At 47.0% G+C, this 21778-nt stretch overlaps 1 protein-coding gene across 2 annotated transcripts in view; it reads right to left on the reverse strand.

The window, feature by feature from the left end:
* Window positions 1-3697: 3697 nt before the first annotated feature.
* Window positions 3698-21778, reverse strand: part of PAK5 (p21 (RAC1) activated kinase 5) — an 87734-nt gene continuing 69653 nt past the window's right edge. For both annotated transcript variants that reach the window (XM_082277115.1, XM_082277116.1), the window contains 6 exons: window positions 16488-16979; window positions 13923-14056; window positions 12080-12206; window positions 9466-9591; window positions 6455-6589; window positions 3698-5849 (listed from right to left, as the gene is read on the reverse strand). In XM_082277115.1, coding sequence (XP_082133241.1) covers window positions 5694-5849; window positions 6455-6589; window positions 9466-9591; window positions 12080-12206; window positions 13923-14056; window positions 16488-16979 — 1170 coding nt within the window. In that variant the 3' untranslated portion in view covers window positions 3698-5693. The remainder of the gene's footprint in view (window positions 5850-6454; window positions 6590-9465; window positions 9592-12079; window positions 12207-13922; window positions 14057-16487; window positions 16980-21778) is intronic.

The following is a 21778-nucleotide window of genomic DNA, read 5'->3' on the forward strand; positions in this document are numbered from 1 at the left end:
TTTGGAGCATTCAGCCCTCCATGTTCCTGTCCATACAGGAAGCAGGGCTGGGAGACAGAGCCATTGCACAGGGTTCATTCAGGCCCTCTAATGAAGGGACTCAAACCACATCCTTAAGTTTGCACTCATGTTAGGAAAACATGGAGGCAAATGCAGGTGTGCTTTGAAAAAAAAAATAGAAATTCAAGGTCAGAAACTCCAATGGAGCAGATCACAGCTGTGGAGCTGACCCCACATGCTTGAGACTGAGTGAAGAAAGTTTGTTTTTGCTTCTTGAGCCACATCTGAACTAAACTTAAAAAAGAAAAAAAAAAAAAAGAAAAAAAAGTATTGATACACAAGTTATAAAGTGCCGTGCTACTGCAAGTCAACTGAGAAATGCTTCTGGCTGGGCATCCTGCACGTATTGTGATTGTGGTTGAGATGTTACATTGCTACCTGCAACTGATAATTTTCACAACAAAACAAAAAAAAAAAGAGAAAAAGAAAACAGTAATGTTAAAGTTACTATGCAGATTATTCAGGTTTAATCTAATGTAACAGAAAAATATTAGGGAACCCTTGAAATCTATCCTTAAATGTAGGTGATTTTTAAAATTAATTAAAACATGTATATATATAATACTTGATTTGCCTTCTTATTTTGAAATAATGTAATGCTTTGTACTCACTCCATGGTACCAAATGGAATTGGAGCACAAATACATCATCTGAGTGGATGTTACATGTAGGATTTATTCCAGCAGTGGTTTTGCTGCAAATGGCTTGGTGAAGACATGGTGGTTCAGTATTCTGTGATTTGTTGGTTGTTTCTAATATTCTTCTATCTCTTGGTTGCTTTTCCTGTGTGTTGTGTGGGCAGTGATGTGTTTTATTCCGGTACCGTCCAGTTCCCACTGAATCCTTTGACTCCCCCTGGCTCTGGTGTTACTTCAGCAGGATTTAGTCCAGGCCTTGTCTTAATTTAGGGTATGGAAAATACTTCCTTGCTCTTAAACTGATTCAATTCAAACAGAGGCTTGATTGTTTTCTTTCAGCTTAAAACTCAAGCAAAGAAAAATAGTAATTTCAATGTTGGGAAAAGGCAAGAGAAGAAACTTACTTGAATGTTTTTTAATGCTGTAGTTTCCTCCAAACTGTATGGGTTTTTTTGATGAAGGTGGATGCAACACAAGCCTTCCTTCAGTCCTGTCTTATTTCTGGTCTCATTTCAATGTTATGCTCAGCTGTTTCCTCATTTGGATGCAAGAAGCAAAATTATGGCACTAATGATGATTGTGGCTTTGCCCTTTTCCTTTAAAACTCCAGAGAAAGGGTCTTAGGTGAGCTTTAGGCTGACCAAGTGCCACTGTGTACAATGAGCTGATAATTGACAAAGAAATAGAAAGGTTCTTTTAGAGGCAGTTAGAAAAAGCCAGAGGTAGCAGGAGGGTGAATAAAAGGATTAAAGGTTCATCCTTAATAGAGAGGAGCTTTGTCCTGCCTCACCCGTGTCTGCCCGGGGGCCAGGAGGGCTCTCCCGGCCAGCTCCCATCAGCCTGGCACATCTGCTACTGTGACATCCCAAAGAATGATTAAATAAAGAAAGGAAGCCAACAGCTGAGCTGCAGATGCCAGAGGAGCCCCTCCACTGTAATTTGTCTCCTGGATAGGACATTCTGGCAAGGTGGCTGTGGAAATGATGGGAGAAATTGCACCCAACTGGAGCCATCCTGGTCCCTAAGAGGATATTCCCACCTGGCTGGCTTCCTCCCTTGGAAGAGGGGGATGTTCAGGGGGTTCACATGGAGCTGTAAAAGGCAGCAGAACCTGGGGCTTGGCTGAGCTGCTGAGTGTTAGTGCAGGATGGGCAGTAGCCAGGGATAGAGCTGCTGCCTGGACACCATTCCCAGGCTGCTCTGGGAGGTGGCTGTACCTTGTCCAGGTAAAGCTGCTGGTGGGTCTCAGTCCCTTGGCGTTGCTTCTCCTGTTGCACCCCGTGAGCAAGACCTGCCTGGTGTAACAGGGAGATGCTCCCAAACAGCTGTGTGGATTTAAGATGGGAAAAAAGGCTCATTTATGGTGGACTTTGTGGACTGTTTTTAATTCACCCTGCACTGACCCTGTCAGGGCACTCACAGGGACTGTCCTTGCCTGGTCCTGGTGCCTGTGCACTGGCCAGAGCACTGAGGTGGTGGCCAGCGGATGGGGACAACCCCCCCCCCCAGAAGCTGATGCAGGTCCTGTGCCCACAAACTTGAAGGACATTTGCTGGTTTTCATGTCAGATGAGGGTTTCCCTTAGGAAGCACCTGGCATCGCCTTCAGGGGCCAAGTGTGTCTGTAAGCTACTAGGGACTGGAGTTCCAGGAATCCAATAATTAATTTCTTGATTTTCTGAACTGACAGAAAATATTGGTTTCTTGTTGGACTGAAATGTTTTTCCTTTTTGGGGAAGAAAGGAAAAAGAAACAGTAATTTCAGATCGATGAGTTCGTGTCCCAAACTGATGTATCTTGGTTGAAAAAAAAAAAAGTTATTTCAGGTTTTGGGTGAAAACCCTTTAAGTCTTTTAATTCTTTCCATCCTTTTGCCAAAACTTACTGAAATTGACCTGATTCTTCCATTGCTTTAAGCTTTTCTATTTATGAAAAATTATTTATGAGAGAGATTATGTCCAGCTTCCCTCCTGCCTGTCAAGCTGCAGCAGCATCTTGAGGATGGCAGCACTTTATTGTGATTTAATTTTGTATTTAGCTCTCATTCATTGATGGCTTTTTATGGGTGAGTTGCAAATTGAAAACTTTGCTTTATAGATGTTTATGAACACAGCAGTAGAAGGTGGATAAATACACCTTATCACCCTACTGAGCTCTGTAAGGACCTGTAATAATTAAGCACTTACTAAAGCAGCTGCTAATGACTTACAGAGTACTTGTGATTAGAACTTTAATTATAATTTATTGATGTATTGCTGAGGAGGGGGCTGACATAGCCAGTAAATGTCCTGGCCTCTGCTACTGTGACTCTGAGTGGGAATAGTTTTAGAGCTGTGAGCTCAGAAAAAGCCATCATTCCTTAGTGACAGGTGGGAATATTTCACTGGAATATCCCACCATACCTGGAGCACAGCCTCAGCTTCTGAGTGATTGGATGCTCTTAACATGCCTTGTTTGTTTGTTTGTTTGTTTGTTTTTAGGTGATGGCATTACATTTTTTCAATGTATTTTGAAGTATTTACTGACGTCAGCACCCAAAAGTAATATAAATCCTCATTTGCTATCTTCAAGTCTTACAAATAACATTGTAGATTCATCAGCTGACTGATGCTACTGGGGGAACGGGGAGGAATTGCTCTCAGTAGGTGTGAGAGATCAACAGCTGTGAGCTAAAAATTAGGGATGTGTAAGGCAAAAAAAGAAAGGGATTATTTAAGGGGCAGAGAAAGGAAGGTGGAAATGCACTGACACTTAGAAATCACTTGAGGCAGCTCTATAAATCACTATTTATATACATGTATCTATTTATTTATATATGTATGTGTATCATATAGATATATAAGAACACACTTTTTTTCCTTGTTATCTGCTTGGTCCAATACTGTGGGACTGAGTCAAATCTATAAACTAGAAAAAAGGCATGGTAAAAAAAAAAACCCACACTGAAACTTAAAGTGTTTATTAATTAATTTATTTAACTTGCATGTGCATTTGTCTCACCAGTAGCTGGTGTTCACAAAAAACCCCCTTCAAAATCGACAAAACTCTCAGTAAACTCGATGAACACTGTTTAAAGTATCTAATGATAAGAAAGTTGCAGAAAATTCTTCACTTGTACAGCCTAAAATGTGCTGAATATTGAAGAAAAAACCCCCACCAACCCCATTTTTTTTATTCAAAGATGGTTAAAAAAGTTAATTTTGTGGCTAGTATTAAGTTGTGCCATATGCCATTGCCTGGACTGGTGCAGCCTGGTTTCCTGAGATGTCAAGACTACAAAAGAGAGCCCTGGGAGGCTGTGGGTGCTGCTCCCGGCTGGGTGGGCTCCGGGAGCTGTGGGGCGGCGGGAGCCAAACACATTTTCTTCAGTGTCTTCTTAGAATGTGCAAACAGGGTTGGGAAGAGAGAGCAGTGGGGATAAGACACAGATGTAAGAACATCTATTCCATGTTCCAGATCATCTTCATCTCCTTTTTTCTCTCTTTTTTAAATTTCTTCTCTCCCTCCAAATACTCTTTAAGTTAAGGGCAGAACTAAAGGAGCTTCTTTACTATTGGCAACTCTTTTCTTCCAGAGGAAGATCTTTAAGCAACAGCTCCTGCCAGGTTTAGATGTTTGGTTATAATTTACTACAATAAATAACAATTACTTTATTAACTATGAAATTCCATAATAAGAAAGAAACTGTGTTTTCACAAAGTTGGCTTTGTGGTTCTTAAAGATACCATAAAATGAGGTCAGTAAGAAAAAAAAAAAACCAAACTTGAAAAACATGGCTTTTGTATTATACAGAATTAAAAACAACTAATCATTAATAAATAAAATTAATTTCTCATTGAAATAATTATGAAGCACTTCTAAAAATTTTAAAGGCAAATCTATTAGGCCTACAGTTAACATGCAAAGTCATCCAACAAGTAACACAAAATTGTACCGCAGTAGTCAACTGTTGCATCAACATTCAGAAAGGTCTAGACAGCAGCACGACTTCTCCTCTACAGCAAACGCCTGGCAGCGCATCCCATCCCCTCCCATCCCCCGGTTCTGCTGGAACTCCAGGATCCCGCTGGGCTAGGAGGAGGGGCTCCTGCCCTCCCTCTCCACTGCCAGAGCATGACAGAAATAGTGGAGGCTTCTGTGGTGGCAGAACTGGCCTTGTGGTGGCAGAAAAAAAGAGGGATCACCCCGGCCTGGGAGGCCCCTTGGGCCAAGGGGGGAAGAGGAGCCCCTGACCACAGCTGGCCCTCAGCAGAGCAGGGACTGCCACTGGCACCCAGTGCCCCAAGCCAGGTGCTCCCACCAGCATCAGTGATCCTCTGCTCTTCCAGCTTCTGTGAGGGTGGGATGAGCCCCGTCCTCACCCCATGGGAAATCTGCAAAACCTTACAACTTCCTAAAGGTGGTTGTGGTTTCTTTTTTTTTTTTTCCTGTTTTCAAAAGGGTTAAAAAAGTAGGAAACTTCATCTTCTCAAATTCTTGCTAAGTTACACTTATTACTTCAACTAACACAACAGTTACATGACAAAGTACTGCAAGTTATCAAAACGTACTGTACAGAAAATTACAAACTTGTTGCAAAATACATTGCGCTGCTCTGACCGAGATAAAAAGTGCTTTGTTTTGTCAGAAAAGTGTTCTTCTGAAACAGAAGTGCTGTAGCCTGCACTAAAGTTCTGGTGGTTTGCTCTGGCTGTGCTCTCCTCTGCTAAAATTACCTTTCCAACGTTGGCATTTGGTGCCTTCTGCCTGGATGGCCCAGCAGACAGCAGTGCTGGGAGCCTGGCGGAGCGTGGCCGGGATTGCTCCCTGTCTCTGGCACACAGGGAGCACAGAGGGCACTGCCTGGGCTTTGGGGTTCTTTAAACACCACATTATTTCCGCAGGGCTGGTTTCCTTCACAAGGTTCTCCTCCTCCCTGCCTGCGGATCCCACACAACTGCTGGCATTCCCACATGGCCATGAGCCAGGCTCTGCACTGACCTCTTCCCAAAAAGCTTCAGCGATGCCTGTGCTGCCTCATGAGGGGCACAATGCAGGAGGGGGGCCCAGCCAGTTTGAGAAAGGGGTGTCTCAGCAGTTCCTGTGCCGTGGCTCTCTGAGAGGGCTCCCGCACCAGCATCGAGTCCAGGAAGCCCCGGAGGACCGAGGACACCTGAAACACCACGCTGGCATTAGGGGTGGACAAAAACACCCAGTTCCAGCTAGGCTAGCTCTGTGAATGCTGGTTTCTTGGGAAGACAAGGGACACTCTGATCTTCCCTATGGCAACAGCTGTGCTGAGCTGAAGGGCTGTGGGTCTTTGATGTGCTGCTAATGTTTGAAGTATTTGGGTACCACTGGGGTACCCAATTAAGCATTAAGGTAGGCTGAGGGCTCAGGTCTGATGGAAACAACACCCAAACTGGGAGGTGCCCAAAGGCTTTGGCACAGGGCATGGATGTACCAACCCCCCTGCAGCAGGGCCGATGAGCTGATGTACTCTGGTCCTTGGGCAGGGTGGGAAGCACAGGGAGCATGAGGCTCCGCCCAGCTCCCTTTGCCACCACTGGCTGCAAAAGCAAAGCCAGAGTCAGGCAGAAACAAGGCCATGACTAATGGCTTTGGCCTCACTTCCTCTCCACAGGAATCCTGTGTAGGATCCCCTGCTCAAGGTGGGGCCTTAGAGATCTAAGTTATCATTTGGGCATGCAGATGTGTGCCTGCAGTGTTCCTGAAGACGTGACTGTGCAAACCCCTGATCCCCACAGGAAGCCTGACCTTGTGCATGTCCTTCACGCGGGGTGGGAGGTTGTCCCGGATGCGGCGCATGGCCTGCAGCGGTGGCTCGTTGAAGTAGGGGGGTTCCCCATCAATCATCTCGATCACCATGATGCCCAGGGACCAGATGTCCACCTGGAACACACACAGGGGCCATGAACACTGCTGGCAGAGCAGGGGGGCCAACAGGCTCAGCACATGGGACCATGCAAACCCCGGAGCCAGCTCATGCTGCTGTCTGCCGCCAGTCTAAGCCAGCAGACTGGAGAGCCAGCACCATCCATCTTTCTTTTTTAACCAGCCAACCACGACTTTCCTTCGGAGCAGTGAGTGCCTCGACAAAATAGATTAGCAGGGATTTATAAACCTGGGTCTGTAGCTGGTTTAGGTGCTGCCCACTGGAAGCTCTGTGCCTTGGAGAGGCTGTGTCCTGCTGCCCTGCATTCCAGTTGCATTGATTTGCACCCACTGAACACCAACCCCAGGCTGGCTCTGCAGCTGCTGGAGAGCTGTGAAATCATTTTATTCCCCTGAAGCTTAAAGACTACAGGAACTCTGTTCAAGACCCCAAGGCAAATGCAATCACTCACTACACCCAGGCCTGTTTACAGCCAGCACAGGTAACACAATATATAAGAACTTTGGAAAGTGATTCAGCTCCAGCTCCAAAAAAAAAAAAAAAACAACCAACTTTTTTTTCTTAGTTCTGGCCTGCTGCAGAGCTGCTCCAGAATCTCAATCCTCTGATGACTGTAATTCCTGTCATTTGCCAGCCCAAATACAGCCAGGGCCACTTCATTCTGCTTTTGCTCTTTTGCCAACACTATCCTTTAGTTTTAAATCCTTTTTTTCTTTCCCTTCTGGTGGGGAAACTTAATGTAGCCCTAAGTTCAACCACTTTCTAATCCTCCCAGAGCTATTAATGGGCTAATAATAGTTGATGCTATTATTCCTGGAATGTCTCCTACAACAGCACAGAGCAGTGTGCAGAGCAGTGCCTGCAGGGTGCTCTTGCTGTGCCGTGCCAGAGCAGCGTGAGGATGGAGCAGCTCCTGGCTCAGCTCATCTCCCCTTCCCTGTATCTGTATTTCTATATACCTACACTCTATATAGGTATGTATATGTGTACCCGTGTGGAAACATATCCGTGTTCCTGGCTCTGTCTGCCTGGCAGGGTCGAGCTCTGCAGCTGTTCCTCTCAGCACTCTCAGGCAGCAGCTCTGTCCCCACGCAGAGGAGCAAAGGCAGCCGTGTCCCCGCTGTGAGTCACTGTCACGGCTGAGCGCGGCACAGGGGATTGCTCTTCCCAGGCTTTGCAGGGCAGGAGTGCCGTGACTCACAGCAGCCTAAAGGATGGGGTATGGCACTGCAGAGCTGCCGGGTGCCCACACCTTGCTGGACTCCTCTGAAGGGTTCCAGTAAAAATGTGCACTTTGCCTTTCTCAGAACATTTGGAAGCGCTTGAAATAGCTCCCACAGAGGCGCTTTTCCTACCCATCTCTCAGCTAATGACAGCCATGACTGCAAGGAATGAGCCCATGTGGAGACCAATCCTACCAGAGAGGGTGGCAATGCAACCCACCCAGCTGGCCCTGGGGTTTGGGACCCTACAGGACCTGTGATTCTGCTGGCACTGCTGCAGAGGAAGGGAATGGCAGGCTTTAGCTGGATGAAAGCAGACTGGCTCTATGCAAATGCTGATGTGACCGGGCTGTGCAGGAAGGGCGTGTGAGGAGGCTGCTGGTTTGGCACATGCAGGTGTGCACACCTGTGACTGCAGCTCCAGCCCGCAGGCTTGATATTAAAGAGCAGCACAGGGCCTCTCACAATGCGTAAATGAGGCCAGTTTCCTTTACTCAGCACCCCAAACCGAAGTATGTAAAGGCATTACACTGCTCAGAGCGCTAAATGGAGTTGTTACTTAATGATTTCATCTTGGGGAAATAACTTTCAAACCAGGCGAGATGTAGCACTTGGGGGCAAACGTAATTGCTGCTATTTAGCATACCTGTGTAAGTGCTTCCGAACTGCACAGCTCTGACAGAGCTCCATGGGGCTGGGATATCCCCTCTGGCAGTGCCTGCTGTGCTCACCTCAGTGCCAAAGGGAGTTGGGATATCCCCTCTGGCAGTGCCTGCTGTGCTCACCTCGGTGCCATAGGGAGTTGGGATACCCCCTCTGGCAGTGCCTGCTGTGCTCACCTCGGTGCCATAGGGAGTTGGGATACCCCCTCTGGCAGTGCCTGCTGTGCTCACCTCGGTGCCATAGGGAGTTGGGATATCCCCTCTGGCAGTGCCTGCTGTGCTCACCTCGGTGCCACAGGGAGTTGGGATATCCCCTCTGGCAGTGCCTGCTGTGCTCACCTCGGTGCCACAGGGAGTTGGGATATCCCCTCTGGCAGTGCCTGCTGTGCTCACCTCGGTGCCATAGGGAGTTGGGATACCCCCTCTGGCAGTGCCTGCTGTGCTCACCTCGGTGCCATAGGGAGTTGGGATATCCCCTCTGGCAGTGCCTGCTGTGCTCACCTCGGTGCCATAGGGAGTTGGGATACCCCCTCTGGCAGTGCCTGCTGTGCTCACCTCGGTGCCATAGGGAGTTGGGATACCCCCTCTGGCAGTGCCCGCTGTGCTCACCTCGGTGCCATAGGGAGTTGGGATATCCCCTCTGGCAGTGCCTGCTGTGCTCACCTCGGTGCCATAGGGAGTTGGGATACCCCCTCTGGCAGTGCCTGCTGTGCTCACCTCGGTGCCATAGGGAGTTGGGATATCCCCTCTGGCAGTGCCTGCTGTGCTCACCTCGGTGCCATAGGGAGTTGGGATACCCCCTCTGGCAGTGCCTGCTGTGCTCACCTCGGTGCCATAGGGAGTTGGGATATCCCCTCTGGCAGTGCCTGCTGTGCTCACCTCGGTGCCATAGGGAGTTGGGATATCCCCTCTGGCAGTGCCTGCTGTGCTCACCTCGGTGCCACAGGGAGTTGGGATATCCCCTCTGGCAGTGCCTGCTGTGCTCACCTCGGTGCCATAGGGCAGGCGGGATATCACCTCCGGTGCCATCCAATAGGGTGTCCCAACCAGGGACTTCCTCCTGGGGACCTCCTTTGACACTTGGGCGCAGAACCCAAAGTCGGACAATTTTATCTGCAAAGAAGAAGTAAAAGCCCCTCCTGAATAACAAGGCAAACTCTGACAAGACACACCTCAGGCTGCAGCCGGAGGGACAGGGCTGGAGCTGCAGCGTTTTCCTGGGACAGGACAGCAGCCCAGCTCTGAGGGAGTGTCTGGAGATGGGAGTACAGCCTGGGGAACATGCAGCTCATTAAAATGAAGGCAAGGGGAGGAGAGTGGCAGTGCTGCTCATTCCTGGTATCATCTGTCACAGACCATTGCCTCTCCACCAGCAAGGGATGCAGAGGTGATAAATGGCTTGTTAACACTTAAAAATGGAAGGAAAACAAAATATTCCAAATAGAACCCCCATGTTTGTAGTTCAACATGTGATATCCAGTAATACACATATTCCAAGTGAATATGTGTATTACCCCTCCCACTCCTTGTTTGTACAATCTCTGAGTTTGCCAGAAAATGTGGGAAACAAGTGGCATTCACCCCATTCCCTTTTACCACCCACAGAAAATAAAACCTCTTCCAATGGTTTGTCAAGCCCAGGACCTCACACTGTGGACTATCACTGAAGAAGCTGCCATCTCTGTGTAGCAAGAGAGCTAAGGTGGAGAAGGCAGGGAAGGGTACAAGACTCCTTGCAAAAGACTTAACCTGTTCCCTTTGCTTGGGAACTCAGGAATTAGTACTGTCCTTGAGTAGCTGTGGCAGTGACCTGAAATAGAAATAATGGGATACACAAGCACTCCAGAGAGCAGCTCTTGCTGCATCATGTGCCTGGCTCACACTTTTATGACAGTTTTTTTTAACAACAAAAATTATGGAAAATTATCACCTCCCCCTCCCTGTCGCTGTACAATGCCAAGGTGAAAATTCCTCCAACCTCCAACCACAATAAGTTGGTCTGAGGATTGGTGGCATCACCCACTTCCAGAAACAGCTTGTTTCTTAAGGCTAAAATATTTTTTTTAACCCTCTGAGTACTTACTTGGAGGCCTGGAAGCTACCAAAGGGATTTTCCTGGACATTTTCCTAACCCCCATCACTGCACAGTTCAGTGGTTACCCATGCCCAAGGTCCACAGGCTGTGTATCCCATCAGTGCCTGGGGATACAAAGTGAGCCCAAACAAGACAAGTGGAGTGGGAAGCTGCATAAATCCCTGCATTGTGTAGACTTACTGTCAGCACTCACTTGTTTTCTTTTGGATTCAGCACAGACATTACTTTTTTAAAAGTTACGGGTATTATTTTTAACAGAATTATGAAATGATTGTTGGTACTTCTAAAACAATGCCAATAATAGCCAAGTTCTCCCTGCTAAATGTATTTTTCAGTTTACACGATGAAGAATGGAGGAAATAATGCATATTTTGGAAGCAGAGCCCAGTCTTCTTTTGTGGGAGCACAAGAGGTTTTGCATATCTATTGCTCATTCGAGTACATAAAAGACAACGATTTTCTAAAAAAAGATAATTGCACAACACAGCCATGAAGAAATCTGCAATGCAGATAATAAGGGCTGGAGTAATGAGTATAATGAGGCACTGTATGCAGATCCCGAGCGCAGATCAGATGTTATTTCAGCAACATGAACTGAAATCACAACTGAGAAACTCCTACACACGTGGGATTTTCTTTCCTTGACAGGATTAACAGGAGCAGCCTGTGACTGCTGCAGGAAGAAATTCCCTCTCCCTTGGTGAAGTGGGCATCAAAGTAGACAGACAAGCCTTTGGCTAAAGAGTCAGACCAGGCCTGGGAAGCCAAGAGCTTTACCTCTGGAAGGTCTGGATCTGCTTCCAAACCAAAGCTCTTGAGCTCAGTCCAACCCTCCACATCTTGCCTTAGACAGGTGTGTACTACCAGTGGAGCAACCCTTATTTTTTTGTGTGCAAACTACATTTTGTTTACTGAGCAAGTCACGTGCAGCATTTTGTCCCCTTCTCCCTCTGCTCATTAACAACACAAAGACACAGCAAGTCACAGGCAGCAGCATCTCATCCAAGTAAATGGAAGCGTGGGACAGATTTCATCAGGCATCTTGGAAGTGTGAAAGCTACTCTCACCATCTGGGGAGGGTTTCAGCAGTAATGCACATTATTTGCTATTTGCATAGATTGATGCTGGCCTCCTAAGCAGCTTGGAGAAGCAGAGCACATGTACAGAACTAAGTATAGTAAAAAGGAAGTGTTTTTTGAGAGGCATCAGAGTAGGAGTGGTGCAGCCCAGAAGGTGGTCTCCCATCACCTGATCATCACCCTTGCTGCATGGTTTCCTCTGCCACTGCCTTCTGACAGCTCCAATCCCTCCCCAAGGACTCTGCCTGCAGCACAGATGTCAATCACTGGCCAGACCAGGCCTGTGTTTTTCAGATTCAGCTCTCAAATTATTCACAGGTCACACCCCATTCTTTCCCCTGCCTGGATTCTTTTTCTGCAGGCAGTGCCACTTTGTGCACAGGTATTGTCCTGGCAGCCCTGGGGGCTGGGAAGGCCGGGTGCTCACCCTGCCGTCGCTGGTGAGCAGGATGGAGTCGCTCTTGATGTCGCGGTGGATGACGCCCTGGTTGTGCAGGTAGGACAGGGCTCTCAGCACGGACAGACAGACCGTGGCGATCTGCTCCTCGTTCATCCTGCAACAGCAAGGGGCAAAGAACAGCTGAGTGTTGGGGAAGACAGGGGAAAGGGGATGTGGAGAGGCACAACTTCCTATTCACACCACTATACAGGAGACCTTTTAGGCAGTGGCTCTGTGGGGTGAATCTCTGGTCCTATTTCTGTCAAAAAAAGGGAGATGAGGAGTGGGGATCAGCTCTGCAGCAAGCTCTGGATCAGTCTCCCTGCAGCACTAAAAAAGCCGAGTGTGCCATGTGCTGTAGCCTGTTTCCCTCTGGGAAATCACGGAAATGCCTTATTTACAGTAAGCTCACTGCTTGCCAAGCAGGGCAAATCACTACTGGGATGGAAACAGGCGTGGAATAAATATGAGAAAAAACACCCTTAATTCTGTAGGCAAAACATGAGGCCCTGCGTTGTAGCTCTTTGAGAGCACTTTTATGCCTTCTATAAAAATATTCTGGGTATTTCAGCAGAAAAATAAGCAGCAAGAGTTCTCATTCTGTGCACAGTTGAAAAACCCCATTCTGGGGTCATTCTATCAGCTACAGCGCAATGCCTGGGATGGGCTGTGCACCCTGGTGCCACTGTCCCATTGCTGATGTCCCCAGCATCTTTTACCTGAGCAGTAAAACACCCATGGAAATTTCTGCTTTAACTTTGTGTGCCATTTGCAGTATTTTAGCAAAATCTTTGAGGGAAGGTCATGCAATGTAAAAAAAACACCCCAGTGATAAAGAAAAGACTATTTTGAGTTAAAAAATAGATGACAGCTCTTAAGAAGTAGTGTCCTGGGAACATCTGTTTGCTGTTAAACTTCTGTCAGACACATCTAAGATAGAGCTTTTAATGGTTTGGCAAATACTTCCAACATTGTGATTTATTCCAGCACATAAGCTAAGGTAACACTAAAAAATAAAACATCTGTGTTACAACTCTTGGTAGGATCGAAGAGCATCATTAAACTAGGAGAGAAGACAAATTTTCTAATTTATAATTCCTTGCTTTTGTTCTTGTTCCCCTTAAATACTCTCCCACTGGTTTGGTGTGGAAATTTTAATTTTCTTTCATTCAACAGGAAGAAATTAAATAAAGAATCCCATTTTATCCAGCTTATCAGAAGCAGATGAGCAAAGAGCAGATGTAAAGAGGGCTGTAAAATATAATGTCTCCCCTCAGAAGAGGTAGAACAGTTCCATACACTGCAGCTTTTGTGCTGGCTAATTTCCTACTGTGTGTAGGTGTGATATTAACTGAAGTATGGGAATGTGCTCCACCATAAGCACAAATATTCTGATATAAAAATACTTCTCCCCATATGTTTTAGGGTTGGTTTGCAGATAACCTTTGTGAGGAGAAATTAGCCTTACAACAGATGTGGTTATGACAGCAAACCCAACAATACAGATCACCAAACAGGGAAAAGAACTTTTTTTTTTTGCCATTTTAGGACTTGTGTTGCTGCTGAAGTGCCTCCTAAAGTGTTAGCAAATCCCCATCTACCAGCAGGCCCTCTCAGGTATTGCTTTCCCTTTGGTTTAGCGAATGCTGGTATCAACAGGAGTTCATCTGCAATTCTGGCTTATCGCTGATGGCAAAGCCAGCATGATACCTATGGGTTTAACTGTGTGTACGCCTAAAATACGTGGGTATCTATTCTCCATGCACGTATCTTTTCTGCAGTTTTGTGGTTTTCTCTCTGTATTTTGTACACCCCCCAGCCCCCAGCCCACCTGGTGTGAGTCACGATGTCTGTGAGAGCGCCGCCCTCCAGGAACTCCATCACGACCCAGAGCTCGTCCCCGACCAGGTAACTGTTGTACATGTCAACCACGTTCTCGTGGTGGTAATCTCTCATGATCACAACCTGCAGAGGCACAAAGGGACGAGCTGGGAATGCTACAAGCCTTATCTGACACTTGTTTTGACCTTCTTTTTCACTGTACTCTTCTCCTGGTGTTTAGGAAAGGTTCTGCGATGAATCACATCCTCCCTAATCCTTATGCCAGCACATAAACAAAATCAATATATTTACATAAAAATATCAGTCATCATAAATGCATCAGGAGGAAGAAAGAATCTCTAGTTGATAGAGTATAAACAGTAGATAATTGCTTTATTTCAGCCTGCAGGAACAGAACTATTTATTTAATTGGTTTTTTTTATTGCCAGTTGCTTTCAGTACAACAGATTTTTTTTTTAACCTGATTAATTGCTCAACGCATCAAAGTAATTTTTATCACGTACCAAATGGTGCTTTGCACAGAATTCCGTCAGAATGCTGGAGGAAGGCCCCAGAAAACTCACTCAAAGACACTTGTAAAAGGCTTACTGTTTGTTGTGTACTCTGAGTTAGACACACTGGAGAAATACCGACAAGTTATTCTCAAGAGGTCAAACAACAAAAAGCTTTACTGGCAACTGGCAATCAGAGAACTTCGGCAAAAGGCTTTGTGCAACATTGAATCCATGTAAAACACTTCTCAAAGTCCATTAACTTGGCCCGTTCAACTTGGCAAAATCTAAGCTTTTAATTTGATTTTAAGTTCAATTTTAAGTTACTCAAAAATTCTGAGAAGAGGGAATTAGAAGAAGGAGAAAGAGAGAAAGATAGAAAATATATAGAGAAGGACACATGCAGCCACCAACCCCTGGGTTCCAGCACAGCTCACAGAAAGTCCAAGAGACAGTAGGGTCAAGACAAGTGCTTGCCTCGTGTTTGGCCTGAATACCCCCTGGCCTTCCTAGGCCCCTCCCCTGAGTGGGATTTACAGTCATGTGGCTACTCTGGGGCTGGATTAGGGCTCCAGGGGCAGGTGTGGAGCACTGCTCCCAGTGTGCCAGGAACTGGCACCATGCCTGGCTCTAGGGGGGTATGGAGCAGGGCACTGCCCCTTGTCAGGGCAAGGCCCAACCTGCCCCTGCGTGCACACAAATGCACCCCAAAATGTCTGGAGACATCAATCTCTCCAGTCTCTCACTGCTGGTGATACAGGGGATGACTCAAACCCCGCACCTAAAAGGGACTGAACAGAACTGGCACCACAGTGAGGGCAGCCCAGCCAAGACAGTGTCCATGACCACAGGGTACTGAGGGGTGTCAGAACGGCAACCAGGAGAGAGAATAACAGCCAGGGAAGGTCTCATTACAGACAGAGGGATTTCATCACTGCTGACAAGGGATTTTCAGATAACATGAGTGACTGGAGCGTGTCAGGGAAGCAGCTTGATCCTGCACAGCACGTAGGACCTGCTTCAAGATGTTCCTGTTCAAGAGACGCTCGGTTAGAGCCAGCACAGCCTCCAGCAGAGGCAAAGCCAAGCCCAAATAACCAGGACAGTCATGCACTGGGTAAAGAAGAACTGCATGAAGTTTGTTAAAAACGAACATTTTAATTTAAAAGTGTTAAGTTTTTAAAGGTTTTAAAGAAATCAGTCTGTCATGTGCTGAGGGAAGATCAACTTATAGTTAAAACACAGCAAACAAAAGGTAGAATTAAAAGGTTCATTTTCACAGGTTTTCCTGGGATCCTGCAACGGTTTTGGTATTGATCAGGATATTTACAAGTGATCTCAAAAAGGGAGCACTGAACACACCCCATCAGCTTCTTTAAGAGAGATAGAAATTAAATAAGGACTAGCTCTTCAAGGTGCAGGAGGTACTCTCATCCCCAAACAACTGAGTGAAAAAAAGGCAAATGAAAATGAGTGTTCTGAAATTTAAAATAACGTACACGGGGAAAACACTCTCCCATAAACAGCTGTGGGCTTTGAACTGGCTGCAACCATTCAGGAAAGGAGATGTGGGAATTAACACAGACAGTTCCATAAAAAAGGGACTGCCAGCTCTTAGCTTAGTAACCATCAAGAAAGCAAAGGGAGTGCTGATGGTTAGGAGAGGAAGAAGGGAGGAAACAAAAAGCACGTATATGCCAGAATATAGTGCACATGCTTCTTGAATAGTCTCGTTAGTTTGGATCCTCCTTCTTGGAAGAATAAACTGTGTCAGGACAGTCAGAAAAAAGCAGCTGGGCTATGTCTGAGCACCTGATACACTGCACGGACCAGCTCACACATTTCTTAGCTGTTTCCTGGGACAACATAATAGTTTAAAGCCAGGAGGAGCTGTACCTCACTTGAAACTGGTCTGGCTATACAGTATTTATACAGCATAGATGTGTGTGGGACTCACCACCTCTTTTAGAAAGATTAATTTGGCTCTTGATGGTGGCATTTGGCCCATGTCTCCTGTCAAACCTGCTGCCTAAAAAACCTGTTGCACCACCCAACCCACGTACCTCATTGAAGAGCAGCTCCCTTCTCTGCTGTTTCCTGAGGTCCATCTTCTTCACGGCAACCTGCTTCCCCGTGTGCTTCTCGGTGGCGATGCACACGATCCCTGTGGAGCCCTCCCCGATCTTGATGAAGCTGTCCAGGTACTCCCGCGGGTCTCCGGGGCTGACCACGAGCTGCAGGGCAGCTCGGAACTGTTCGTGGGACACCCTGGAGGGCTGCTGGTCCGAGGAGGAGCCCCAGCTGGGGGGAGGATAAGCACTTGACGTGATACTCGGGGAGCTGGGGTAGGAGGCGGTGGAAATATAGGGAGAGCCGGGCTGGAGAGGCGGCTGGTGATAGTGGGGGCCTTTGTGGTAGACCAGGGGGTACTGGTAGCTGCTGCTGGAGTAGCTGACTTTGCTCTGACTCTGAGGTAGCTTGACTGGGCCCCGGGGATAGGTGTCTGACCCCGAGAGCGGTGGGCTGACAACCAGCTGCGCTCGGTCATAATCCACCTGCAACACAAACACAGAGGGTGAGGCTGAGTGAGCAGCACCTTTGTCCCTGTCCCTCCACTCCGTTCGTTTCCAGCACCGCTGGAGGACCCAGCAGAGCTGGCACAACGTGCTCCCACATTGTCCCCGTTCTGCTCTACGTGGCACTGCTGCCCCTGTCTGGGCAGGGATTTTCTGACCACTGGGCTCCCGTGCCCTCAGCACCACTGACATGAGGCCAGGGAAGTCCAGATCTTTCGTGCATCTCAGGTGCATTTTTCTGTCCAGGTACTGTTTGTACATACAACAGTCTTTGCTGAAACGTAGAATGGCCCTGGTTGGGAGGGACCTATGCTTCAAGAAATGTATTTGCTCTGCATCTGCAGTGCCCTGCAGGCTCTCTGGGCCATTTCCTCCAAGAATCTATCCCTGTCACATCCAAGGATGTGATAAAAATTTGCCCTTTGGCAAATTTCAATTTGTGTCTTACCAGTACCTGGATTTTTATTCTCAACTTTTAGCCTTTTCTTATGTTTTTCTCCAGCAACTTAGGGATAACCCAACCTCTTCTTGTGGAGGTGGTGGTACCCTAAAATCCCTGTCATCTCCTGTCTTGCCGTGCTACCAGCTGTTATTTGAGTGACTGCTTACGTGAATTTGATGAGGAGCCTAATTCAATTCACCATTTCTTAAATCATTTTCCACAGCGACACACTACTTAACTGCAATGTCACAAAACTGCTAATTTTCATCCGAAATCAGAGAAAATCACAAAGGAAATTATCCCAGTGGGAAGCCCTGTTCATTTGTAGGTTCCTTTCTATTTTTTATATTTTCCAAGCTTCTCTAAGCTTCTTACATTGAAGACTAACGAATACTTCACATTTACAAACATAATAGTTTGCTTCTATCCACACTAAAACCCCCCAAAAGATGCAGAACAAAAAAACCCACCCCAAAATTCTATTTCTTTCCTCTGGAAAAGAACATCTTCACATTTACAGTATGTTGCTCCTGACGATGTGTGGAGCATCTCGGAGCAGGGGGTGGTTTGACACAGGCTCATCATGTAGCACAATTACAAATAATTATGGCAATGAGTTCATTTAATCAATCAATTTCAGTGGCAGTGCACAGGGATGGACAGAGCAGCAAACTCTACACAGCCCACGGTTGCTACTATTACTGCTGGCTGCCGGCCAGGAGTCCCTGATCCATGTTAGTTAAATGCACATTAATCTGAATTTGGCAGTGTAATCAAGGACCCAACTGAACTGTGAAATTGAATTCTGCGGTGGAACATCATTTGACCATTTTATGCTAAGACTGCAAAAAAAAAAAGAAAAAAAAAAATCTGCCGCAGCATCGATTTATCACCGTGGGCTCTGCACAGCGAGGAGGAGTTTGGAACTGGAGTCGCCTCGGTGTGGGCAGAAAAGCCTCCAGTGCAATTTTATGTTGGCGCTTTCCCACCTCCCGCGTGAGCCAGCGTGCCTGGCCTTTCATTCCACAAGAGCTTTAGCGGGGAAGAGGGAATGCCTCTCCAGAGGGGCTGCTCAGAGGCTTCCCTCGGAAAAGCTGGAGTCTGCTTCCATGCGAGGCTTGCACGCTGCCAGCCACCCGCCATCGGGAGCATCCGGCAAGCACGAACAGGGCTGTACAGCCGCCTCCCAGGATGCCAGGATTGCTTAGGCAAAAATCCACATGATTACAGCCATCCTTCCCTTACTCCATCAGGCAGGGGCAGCCATAAAATAGAAGGGAGTCAAAGACATCATGAATTTCATGAAGGACATTACATCTGCCGAACTAATTAATGCGGAAAAGTGCTCAGATGGTTTGGTGGAGGGAGGGAAACTCAATCTAACCCTGTCCTATATATCCGTGTATGTAGAGGCAAATAAATTATTGCTTTGGCTGAAAATGCACCATTTTCTTTATAACCACTGAGATGGGGAAAACCTGGTCTAGAAATTCAAAATGGATAAATCCACGCCAATGAATTATTTGAGGCTTCATCCATGTCTGAGTATGCCCTAAGGTGAACACACTGGCAAAAGAATATTCTGCAGTGAAATTTTAGAATGAAAATTCAGGGGTTCAGTGTGCTTGCTAAGAATTTTTGGAAGCTTTCTGAGGTTAGCATTGCTGTACAATGTAAACCCACTTCCTGAATCCCAGGAAATGTTACAAAAAGTCAGGAGCTATAATAAGTAAATCAGCTGAAGCTCTCCTCCGAGGCTGTGTCCTGACGCAGTGCTCCACATCACAGCAAAATCAAACATACTTTATTCCACTAATAATTCTATTTCTGCTACTGAATGCAGTCACCTGCTGAAAGGAAAGCCTTTAAATACTACAAAGGGAAGAAGAAAACAGTCCTGCGCTCATTCAAGATCAGGTCAGAGGAGCAGCCGAAGCTCTGACACGACATCCATCACGGCACAGCGGCATCTCCCGCATCCGCACCCGGCCACATCGGCACTCGGGTCTTTTCACCATTAAAGCATGGACGTAACGCCGTGTCTAAACTCATTTCAGCTCTCGCTCTGGTGACAGCGATGCCTGTTATGTACTGCAAGCAGAGGGAACACCTGCTTGCTCCTGAGGGGTCCCTTCCCTGCGAGGAGGCTGCCTGGGCAGCCTTTCAGCCGAGTGGGTGTCCCTGCACGCTCTGCAGTGGGACTGCGGCAGAGCCACAGCCACAGCCCTGCGGCCAGAGCCCACATCCTCGAGTCCTGGTGGGATGGACTCGCCCCTCCGTCACATACAGTGGATTTCCATTTGATCAGGTTTCAGTTTGCCCAAGTCAAAGGCATGGAATGGATGGTCTGTAAATCGCAGGGACATGGCAAAGGCAAAGGTTACTGTCCGGTGCTTTGCTGGTGGAAACCCCCAAGACTCCCTGTTCCACACACAGAGGTGGCAGGCAGCACTCATGTACAGCTGCTGGCATGTGAATGGGAAGACAGGGAAAAAAAGGGAGAGTTCCTGACAGCAAAGGCTTGGCCCTGCCTTTGCCAGGCTGGAAATGTCCTCGTGGTGCACAGGGACACAGAGGACAATGGCGAGAGACACTTCTATGTTACAGCAGTACGAGGTAGCAAAGGGGAGAGCAGACATCATGGGCCCTTGGAGGAGGAACAGGAGAGGGTCACGGAGAGCTCCTACTGGAAAACAACAGGGAAAAGAGTTTTGAAACAACAGAGCTTGGTGCCAGAAGTTAAGAGGGCTGCCTGAGATGAAGAGGAGGCAAAAAAAATCCCATGCAATACAGAGTGGCCAAAAATAAGCCAACCTGGCATGACAAATTCGGTATTGTGCGACAATACTGAGGTGGGACATCAACTCTGTGTGGTGAGGGTAACAGAGCAGACTCTGCAACTCCATGCAGGTGCCCTAGAGTTGGTGTGCAGGACAGGAGGGCAGGTAGGTAACACAGGGGTGGGTCAGAGGGTACCAAATCTGAGCCTCTGGCTTCCTTCACCTCCACGGTCCCACTGCACAGCAGTGGCCAAGCCCAGGGCAGGGCAAGTCGTCTGATGTAATAACTCTGATGTCACTGATGATGAAACAGGGCAGACATTTGATTTATCTGACACCTCTTACCTGCAAAAAACACTGAAGTAAGTCATGTTTACAAGCCAAAATGAACATCCTTGTTAAACAAACTTCGATGCCACGCATTTTGCCTGCAGATTTTTCGCTTACTTTTTCACCCCTTTTAATTATACTTTAAACCCAATCTCATTTGTAAAATATCTGACTTGAGATCTGATTCTCATTTAGTAAGCCCATTTGATGAACCATTATCTTACTAATGCCTCCTTGAAAAGAAGATTCTTCAGCAATCATCCAAGACAAGAAACTCCTATTCACTTCCAGGAACTGTGGACGGGTTTGGGAATTGAACTGCTGCATTTAACAGTGAATCATCAAGTTTCAGTACACCAAGGTTGTAGGAGTGGTTTTGATGCTCTGAGGAGAGGAACAGCTCACAATGAATCTTGCATGGAAGCATAATTTTTTTTTTTTTTTATAAAAGTTGTTACTGCATTTTAATGGATATTTTTCAAACTGCTGGAATCCTGTAAAAAACACCTCTGTCTTCTTCTGCCCTACTGAAAGGTGTGAAACTGGCAGAAGCAGGTGCTACCAGGTCTCTGAATTACTGCATTTGTCCTTCTCCTTTCTAAATGCTGACAAAATGACTGCTTTTAGTAAAGGAAAGGGCAGCTACCCCATCCCAGATTTTCCTCACAACTTCCAGAATCCACACCAAATGCCATACCAGCACACAGTTAACTACCACACACACTCCTCCCACCACACCCTGAGATTTGGAAAGGCACTTAAAGAGACCTGTAACTTTTCCACTCCCCCCAAGATTTCTCCTCAAGCTCCAAAGCCCAGCTCTGTGCTTTAATGCAGAGGGATGAAAAATGCATCGCTCATCCTTCCCCATGGGTCACTGCACCATGGTAATGGCAAAGAAGCCAAAACCTAAGGAAGCACGACACACACACACACCTCCAACACCGGGGTATCAGGGATCTGCAGAGACCTGGGACTGCAGCAGGACACAACCACGTTCTCAGAGCACACGGCCAGCAAGCAAATGCATGTTCAGGTATCATCAGAGAGCAGAACGGATCTCACCCCTGATAGGCACCTACCTCAGCACGTGGAACGTCACATCAACCCCAGCCTTGGAAAAAAGATCATCTCGCTGCTCGTTGCTAGGGGAACTCAGTGATGTTCAGTGCAAGCTACACTGAAAAAGCATCTCTTGCAGAATATTAGATGCTTAAGCAGGTCAT

This window comes from Coloeus monedula, assembly GCF_965178545.1.
Source record: "Coloeus monedula genome assembly, chromosome: 2".
Lineage (NCBI taxonomy): Eukaryota > Metazoa > Chordata > Aves > Passeriformes > Corvidae > Coloeus > Coloeus monedula.